The sequence below is a fragment of the Crocuta crocuta genome, unplaced genomic scaffold, assembly GCF_008692635.1.
Source record: "Crocuta crocuta isolate KB4526 unplaced genomic scaffold, BGI_CrCroc_1.0 scaffold110, whole genome shotgun sequence".
In the NCBI taxonomy this organism is placed as follows: domain Eukaryota; kingdom Metazoa; phylum Chordata; class Mammalia; order Carnivora; family Hyaenidae; genus Crocuta; species Crocuta crocuta.
The window spans coordinates 1,053,196-1,062,393 of NW_027527386.1; the positions used below are offsets into that span (position 1 = coordinate 1,053,196).

At 49.1% G+C, this 9,198-nt stretch overlaps 1 protein-coding gene across 4 annotated transcripts in view; it reads right to left on the reverse strand.

The window, feature by feature from the left end:
• CATSPERD (catsper channel auxiliary subunit delta) overlaps window positions 1-9,198 on the reverse strand; it is a 40,933-nt gene that overhangs the window by 6,940 nt on the left and 24,795 nt on the right. For 3 of the 4 annotated variants that reach the window (XM_077779185.1, XM_077779337.1, XM_077779108.1), the window contains 5 exons: window positions 9,117-9,175; window positions 5,390-5,468; window positions 4,116-4,168; window positions 966-1,040; window positions 13-141 (listed from right to left, as the gene is read on the reverse strand). In XM_077779185.1, coding sequence (XP_077635311.1) covers window positions 13-141; window positions 966-1,040; window positions 4,116-4,168; window positions 5,390-5,468; window positions 9,117-9,175 — 395 coding nt within the window. The remainder of the gene's footprint in view (window positions 1-12; window positions 142-965; window positions 1,041-4,115; window positions 4,169-5,389; window positions 5,469-9,116; window positions 9,176-9,198) is intronic. The other variant, XM_077779258.1, reaches the window with a different exon arrangement.

Below are 9,198 nucleotides of genomic sequence, written 5' to 3' on the forward strand. Positions count from 1 at the left end.
GCGCGGGCTTACAGTTCCACCACCGGCCTCCAGGGGGTGTTGTAGTAGACGAGGTGCGGGCAGCCCAGCTTCTCGTACCGGTAGTAAACCACCAGGTCTTCGTGGGACATCTGTCCCTGGAAGTTGGGGTCATACGCTTCCCTAGGCAGAGAGCGGAGCTTCCTCTGACTAGAGCTTGTTTCCGGGCGCCGCCAGCCGCCCCCATCAGACTGTGGGCTGCCAGGCCTGAGCAGTCGGGTGGACCGAGTCCTTAAAATAAATCTCTGTCTCTCCTCTCTCTCTGTCCAAGTCCCTGTCTCTCCTCCTGTCTCTGCCTCTCAGGCTCTCTGTATCTCTCCGAGTGCGTCGGGTCATTAACCTGGAGGCCCCGCGGCCCCGCCGTGCCCCGTCCGTGCCCCCCAAGGTCTGACTGCAGGCTCAATGGCTAGGTTGGGCCCTGGCTGCGGGTGTGGACAGGTAGGTGATGGACTCCCCGGCTTGTATCTGAGGGGCTGTGGTGCACAAAACACACGCGTGTCTTCCATGCTGGGGGTCGAAAGCTCTCTGTTCCCCGGGTTCCGAGAAGGACCAAGGCCCACCTGTGCCACCCCGTGCCCGCTCGGTGGCCCCAGGGACCAGCTGCACTGCACAGAAGCTCCCCCTGGCCCTCACCCCCTCCTGCCTTGGCGGACAGCATCGGGCTAACTGCCGGCCCAGCGGAACAGGTGCCCGGGCCCCGAAAGCTGGTGGCAGGCTGGCAAGGTGGCAGAAGGGTGGCCCGGTAGGCGGGCAGACCCAGGCCCCGTCACATCGCACTGGCCCCCCGCAGGCCTGGCACGACCCCTCCCTGTGCCCCCCCCTCCCCGCCCTGGCTTCCCTCCTTTGCTATTCCCGTGATAGCAATTTAAAACCGATTTCTGGGTTGTCTTTGGGGCTGGGGGACCATCGTGGAAGGGGGGGAGCACCAAGGGCAACCTCAGGCTCACTTCTCGATGACGTAGCTGTAGTTGTCCTGAAGGCCCACGGGATCCAGGATGCCGTTGTGACAGGCCGAGATTTCGCTGCAAGCGAGAAGAAGCGGTGAGAAGCTTCTTTTTTTTTTTTTTAATTTTTTAAAATGTTTTTTTATTTCTGAGAGAGAGAGAGAGAGAGAGACAGCATGAGCAGGGGAGGGTCAGAGACAGAGGGAGACACAGAATCCGAAACAGGCTCCAGGCTCTGAGCTGTCAGCACAGAGCCCGACACGAGGCTTGAACCCACAAACTGTGAGATTATGACCTGAGCCGAAGTCGGACACTTAACTGACTGAGCCACCCAGGTGCCCCGAGAAGCTTCTGAACCCCACGCAGCACCAAAGGATTGTGAATTCTTCCCCTGGGCCCGCATACTCCCCCCACCCCACCCCCGCTGGTTTGATTTTTGAGAACTTTCTTACTTCTGTCCTCCCTGCCGGGCCCAGAATCTCCAAGGAGCCTGAGCTCGGAGAACGATGTCAGAGGCCAGGACCTAGGGCTGCGTGTCCTGGCTCTTGAGATCATCATTTCCTGAATTTTCTTTGTAGTGTTACATCTGTGTCTGCCTCTTTATGCAATACGGTTTATTTTTGCCTGGTTTTGGATTTTTAAGGACTAGAATCCTGCTGTGTGTGTTATTTCGTGTCTTCTGTTCCACATCCCTGGCACACGGCCCTGATCGTCCATTGCATCAAGCCACTGCACCTGTTTATTTCCTCTCAATGGATTCGAGCTGGCTTGCTTTCAGCTTGGAGCTATTAGGAATAATGCTGCTGAGAACATTCTGGAACCCTTGCCAATGTAAATGTGCATGATTGGAATTGCTGGGTCAAAAGCTGTGTTTTCTAAAAGCAGCTGAAAAATGTGCATACCCGCTGCAAAGCCTGTGCGTTTGGGCTCTGCGTCCTTACCAGTACTTGCTACTGGCCTGGCTTTGGAAATGTCACCATGCTGGTGGATGAGAGTGACAGTCTCTAATAAAAGTTTTCATTTTCTTTTCCCTAGGAAGTGAGGCTGGCCACATTTCCAGCCCCTTTAAATATGCTTACCAGCCATTGGATTTCTTTCTCGTTTCTTTTTTGGAAGTGCCTGTTCAAGACTTTTGCCCTTTTAAAACATTAGTTTGTTTTTTTTTTTTAATTATTAATTGGTGGGGCACCTGGGTGGCTTAGTCGGTTGAGCGTCCGACTTTCGCTTAGGTCACGATCTCGCAGTTCGTGGGTTCGAGCCCCGCGTCAGGCTCTGTGCTGACTGCCAGCTCAGAGCCTGGAGCCTGTTTCACTCTGTGACTCCCTCTCTCTCTGTCCCTCCCCTGCTCATGCCGTCTCTCTCTCTCTCTCCTAGAAATAAATAAAACATTAAAAAAAATAATTAAAAAAAACATTTAAAAATTATTAATTGGTAGGAATTCTTTATAAAGTCTCCATAGCGTGTGCCACACTTGATCTTGGGGGTCATGAGTTCAAGACCCCAGTGGGTCTAGCTTAAAAAAAATAAAATAGGGGCGCCGGGGTGGCTCAGTTGGTTGAGCGTCGGAGTTCGGCTCAGGTCATGATCTCGCTGTCTGGGAGTTCAAGCCCCACATCGAGCCCTGTGCTTACAGCGAGGCTGTGGATTCTGTTTTGGATTCTGTGTCTCCCTCTCTCTCTGCCCCTCCCCCGCTAGTGCTCTGTCTCTGTCTCTCAAAAATGAATAAACGTTAAAAATTAAAATATATATATATATTTTTAGTTTTTTATAAAATATTTTTAATGTTTATTTATTTAGAGAGAGAGCACAAGTGGGAGAGGGGCAGAGAGAGGAAGGGGAGAGAATCTCAAGCAGGCTCTGCGTAGCCAGTGCACAGCCTGACAGGGGCTCGAACTCACCACCCGTGAGAACATGACTTGAGCTGAAATCAAGAGTCGGATGCTTAACCGACTGAGCCACCCAGGTGCCTCTGCCCCCCCCTCCCCGCAAAATAAAATCTTAAGAAATAAATAAATTCTAGCTACAAGTCCTGTGCTGGTTATGCATGTGGCAAATATCTTCCCCACTCTCTTTATGGCGAAAGCTATTTGTATATTGTTTTAAAAAAATGTTCCCTGCACATTATGTCCCTGCATATAAATATATAATTCGTTGATTCAACAGAATGTTTCCATTTGGGGGAAATGTGGTAAAATCATCACCTGTGTTTATTACTGCCCTTGAGCATGGAGCAGTAAAGCTGGCCCCGACTAGCTCCTGAGAGCCAGGCATTAAATCTTCCAGAATTTTGTGGGCCAGTGGATCATTCATGTTGGTACTTGAAATCCACATGGTGGGCGTAATCCCACCGCAGGAATTGGCAAGTAGGACAATTCAGGGCTTCCCCCTCCACCCAGAGCTGGTTGTTACCCAGTTACCAGCACACCACTGCCTGCAGGGGGAAAGTATGGCGATTTGGCCGATCTCTGGTTTCTTTCTTTTTTCTGCCGTGGAGCCTCATGGCTTCATTCCGGGGGGTAACTATGTGTAGTGGAGGCAAAGCTCCCCCTAGATTTCAGCAACCAATTAAAAGCAAAAACCACAAGCAATTTTAATCAAGATGAGGAATTCAGGAACTCATAAAAGAAAGAGAACAGTAAAAAAAAAAAAAGAAAAAAGAGAGAGAGAAAGAAAAGAAGAAGAAGAACGAGCACATGATTAGGAAAGAGGGCAAAATGTAAATATCAAGGGGAGGCCACTATGTCAAAAACACAAACTCAGCCTGTCAGTATTCATTATTTAACTATTTCTTTTTTTTTTATTTTTGTTAACATTTATTCATTTTTGAGAGACAGAGAGAGACAGAGCACGAGCAGGGGAGGGGCAGAGAGAGAGGGAGACACAGAATCAGAAACAGGCTCCAGGCTCCAAGCTGTCAGCACAGAGCCCGACGCGGGGCTCGAACCCACAAACCGTGATTTCACGACCTGAGCCGAAGTCAGATGCTTAACCGACTGAGCTGCCCAGGCGCCCCATTATTTAACTATTTCTTATGGAAATGTTAACCATACACAAAAGTACACAGGAAAATGTCACCCGACTTCAACGGTTGTGAAACAATAGTGACCAAGCTTGTCCCGTCCCCAGTCCCTGCCCTGATATCAACACACTTACTTTTGAATGACGATCTTTTTCCCCTGCTCACAGCCCACTGAGATGAGTGCCGTCTGCAGAGGAGAGAGGCAGGGATGTGACTGGGGTCAGTGAGGTCCGCTGACAGCCTTGCTGCGGTAGAGACTCGCGTGGGGACACTCAAACCCAGGAGAGATGGGAAATGGGGTGCCCGGATCCTGACATGGTGACCCAGTCTTGGCCCCACGGAGCTCAAGCCCTAAGAGGCTGCCAGGGCCTTGTGGTGCGGCAAGTCCCCCAGCACTAGCTTACATCTTCGGTCCGACCAGAGGTTGGACAATTTAAATGCAGGACAATGCTTGGCATGTAGAAGGCAAGGGGCATGGATGGATGGATGGATGGATGAATGAATGAATGAATGAATGAATGAATGAACGGGCTTCAGTAAACAGAAAGGAGAAAAGAGAGAAAGAGCAATTTGGGGGTTAGCCTGACCTCCCTAGGGACCTGCTTCTCAAATTGGGGTGTGGTGGCAGCCTCAGAGATGTAAAAGGGAATCTAGAAAGCACAAGACAGAGAGAGAACACCACGTTATGGTGGGTGTCAGAACGTTCTTCCCTTTGAAGGCTGGCGGGTAGTCCAGTGTTGTGGATGGGCTGCACTGCATTTATTGATTCGATCAGTGGACATATGGATTGCTTCCACCATTTGACTCTTACAAATAATGCCACCGTGAATATTGGTGTGCACGTTTCTGTGTGGATGTGTGCTGTTTTTGGCTCTTTGGGGAGCACTGAGGAGTGCTGTCACCAGAGTTGGCTAGAGGTGTTCTGGGGATGACCAACAAGGAATGAGACGAGACACCTGCTCCTAGGCTGGTGAGTCTTGAGGGGCAGACCTGGGGGTGCTGTTGGTAGGGGGAAGAGTGACCTTGGCAACTGGGACCAGATCACCTCCATTTTCAAATCCTGAGCATGGGCTCAGCCAGCCCCTCAGGGAAAAGCCAGTGGAGACCCACCACCATTCTTCTTCTTTTTTTTTTTTTTAATGTTTTATCCATTTCTAGGAGAGAGAGAGAGACAGCGTGAGCAGGGGAGGGTCAGAGAGAGAGGGAGTCACAGACTCTGAAAGAGGCTCCAGGCTCTGAGCTGGCAGTCAGCACAGAGCCCGACGCGGGGCTCGAACCCACAACTGCGAGGTCATGACTTAAGCGAAAGTCGGACGCTTAACCAACTAAGCCACCCAGGCGCCCCCCTCCACCATTATTCTTAACACTAACAGCAAAGAATATGGGACAGTGAAAATTTGAGACATACCAGTGGCTTGAGGTCCACACATGAAACTTCCTTGTTGGCTACGTCCAGAGTGATGGTAGATACTGTGGGTCTCTTTATGCTGCAAGGCAACGGGAGTGTGCATTATTGTACACCAGTGTCACGAATTGTATCGGGGTTAAAAATAATCACTGACCTGTCAGTTTACTTATCCATCCATCCATCCATCCATCCATCATCCATCTATCCATCCATTCATCCATCATCCATCCATCCATCCATCATCCATCCATCATCCATTCATCATCCATCCATCATCCATCCATCATCCATCCATCATCCACCCATCCATCATCCAGTCATCATCTATCCATCCATCCATCCATCCATCCATCCATCCATCCATCATCCATCATCCATCCATTATCCCTCCATGCCTCCATTTGTTCATCCGTCCGTCCATCTGTCTGTTCATCCATCCATTTATCCATTTGTTCCAGAATACTGACAGAGACCCTCTGCTCACACATGGTGGCCCCACCCTCCCTTGAGTTTCTACCTCTTCTTGAGTAAGTTTTGTTCATTTACATATAGTAACTTATTGAAAACAGCATCAGACTTCCAACTTTATTATCACCTAGCTATGTATAATGTTTTCTTATTCTGTTTCTCATTGAAGTATAATTGAAATCCAATATCATTTTGGGGCACCTGGGGGGCTCAGGCGGTTAAGTATCTGACGTTGGCTCAGGTCATGATCTCACGGTTCACGAGTTCAAGCTCCATGTCAGGTTCTGTGCTGACAGCTCAGAGCCTGGAGCCTGCTTCAAATTCTGTGTCTCCTTCTCTCTCTCTGCCCCTCCCCCACTCATCTCTGTCTGTCTCTCTCTCAAAAAATAAAAACATTTAAAAAAAGAAATACGGGGGCGCCTGGGTGGCTTAGTCGGTTAAGCGTCCGACTTTCACTTAGGCCATGATCTCGCGGTTCGTGGGTTCGAGCCCCGCGTCGGGCTCTGTGCTGACTGCCAGCTCAGAGCCTGGAGCCTGTTTCAGTCTGTGACTCCCTCTCTCTCTCTGACCCTCCCCTGCTCACGCTGTCTCTCTCTCTCTCCTAGAAATAAATAAAACATTAAAAAAAAAAAAGAAATACAATATCATCTTAGTTTCAGGTGTCCAATATAGTTATTTAATGTTTGCGTACATTGCAAACCAATCATCACGGTTAAGTCTAGTTACCGTCTGCCACCATACAAAGTTAATACAATATTATCGACTGTACTCCCCAGCCATACAATACATCCCCACCACTTCTTTATTTTATAACTGGTAGTCTGTACCTCTTGATGCCCTTCACCTTGGCGCCCTCTCCTCTGGCAGCCATCAGCTTTTTCTCTGCATCCTTGAGCCTGGTTTTGTTTTGTTTGTCCATTTATTTGTTTTTTAGATTCCACGTGTAAGTGAGATCACAGTATTTCTCTTTCCCTGATGGACTTATTCCACTTGGCCTAATGCCCTCAAGGTCCATCCATGTTGCCATAAATGGCAAGATTTCATTCCTTTCAAGGCTGAGTCATATTTCATTGTAGGTATGTATGTGTGTGTATATCTGTTTGTCTGTCTATCTATCTATCTATCTATCTATTTACACATCCTCATCTTCTTCATCCATTCTCCTAGAGATGGAATCTTAGATTGCGTCCATAATTTGGCTATTGTAAGTGATGCTGCAGGAAACAAAGGGGTGCGTGCATTTTTTCAAATTAGTGTTTTTGTTTTCTTCAAATACTCAGAAGCGGAATTGTTGGATTGCACGGAGGGCCTATGTTTAATTTTCTGAGGAGCCTCCGTACCGTTCTCCGGAGTGGCCGCACCAGTTTGCGTTCCCGCCAACTGTGTGAGAAGGTTTCCCTTTCTCCGCGTCCTTGCCAACCCTTGTCATTTCTTGGGTTGTTGACTGTAGCCTCTGTGACAGGTATGAGGTGGCGTCTCATTCTGGTTGCGACCTGCATTTCCCTGATGATGAGCAACGTGCAGCATCTTTTCACGTGTCTGTTGCGCATCCGGAGGTCTTCTCTGAAAAAGCGTGTGTGCAGATCTTCTGCCCACGTTTTCATCGGGTTCTCATCACTGTTATTGAGTTCTGGGGGTTCTTTACATGTTTTGGATTTCAGCATCTTCTCCCAGGCAGCGGGCTGCCTTTTCATTTTGCGGACGGCTTCCTTTGCTGTGCAGGAGTTTTGAGTTGGATGAAGCCCTTCCCCTCGTTCTTTCCTAAGTATCCACACTTGTCATTTTCTGTTCCTACTGTCTATTTCAATTCTCCCTTCCTTCGTCAGGGTTGCGGGGTCTCACTTCGTGTGCTGGTCTTTTGAACAACCAGGTTTGTGTGTCTTTTTGACTTTATCCTGTCTTTTTGCTGTTTAGTACATTTCAGATCGCATCATGTTTAATCCCCTTTTTGTGTGGTTCCCCTGGTTATTTAAGTTAAATAGTTACTTCATGCCTCTTTAGTCTATTTTTCCCCCTAAAATAAAAATGCTCAGGGTACCAATTTTCCTCTGCATATATTTCAGCTGTAGGGTTCTAAGATTCAAAGGTTATTTATAAAAGTATCTCTTAATTTCCAAGAAAAGGGGCTTTTTGTCATTGGTTTTGTTTTTCTGGCCATTCAGTTCTAGTTTTGTTGGATTATGGTTTGAGCACGTGGTCTGAAAATCTCTACCGGGAGATCCGATTGATTTTTTTTAATTGCCAAGTGCATAAAAATTGATTTAAAAAATGTTTTTAATGTTTTTTTAAAATTTTTTTTAATGCTTTATTTATTTCTAGGAGAGAGGGAGAGACAGCGTGAGCAGGGGAGGGTCAGAGAGAGAGGGAGTCACAGACTCTGAAACAGGCTCCAGGCTCTGAGCTGGCAGTCGGCACAGAGCCCGACGCGGGGTTCGAACCCACGAACCGCGAGATCATGACCTAAGTGAAAATCGGACGCTTAACCGACTAAGCCACCCAAGCGCCCCTTTAATGTTTATTTTTGAGAGAGAGAGAGAGAATGGGGGAGGGGCTGAGAGAGAGGGAGACACGGAATCCGAAGCAGCTCCAGGCTCTGAGCTGTCAGCACAGAGCCCGACGCGGGGCTTGAACTCAGGAACCGTGAGATCATGACCTGAGCCGAAGTCGGATGCTTCACCGACTGAGCCCCCCAGGCGCCCCTAGAATACTTTAGTTCTAAGGTCTTAGGAAATTTCAATTCTATGATATGGTGATAGAAAATTCCATATCTAGAATTAAAGCGTGTTGAAATGTATATTTTAGGGACCCCGGTGAGTGGGCTCACGCAGGACGTGTCCTTCTGTGTCTTGTCACCGCGCACAGTGTCCTCAGGGTCTGTCCAGGTGGTGGCAGGTGGCCGGATGTCCTTCCTTCCTGCGGCCGGGTCGCATCCCAGCGCGTGGATGGCCCACACCCTCTCCCTCCACCCGGCCGTCTGTGGACACGGGGTTGCTTCCACTGATGTAAACACGGGTGTGCACGTATCTGTTCGAGCCCCTGAGTTCCATTCTTCCGGGTGTAGACCCAGAAGCGGGGTTGCCGGGCCGCGTGGCAAGCCTATGTTTAATTTTTTGAGGAACCACCATTTGGAAGGCGTTGCCGATTTTTCTGGCCTTCCTGTCCTTGGAGGGAAGGAGTCTGGATCTCGGCCCCACGTTCCCAGATCGTGTTCAGGGAGCCCCATACACGGGACCGCCCGCCCGCCTAGGCCGCCGCGTACCTGGAGGTGAAGTTGGGGTCGGCTGTGCCCCAGTGGTGCTGCTGCCTCAGGGAAATGTTCTGTGGAACCGAGAGAACAAACA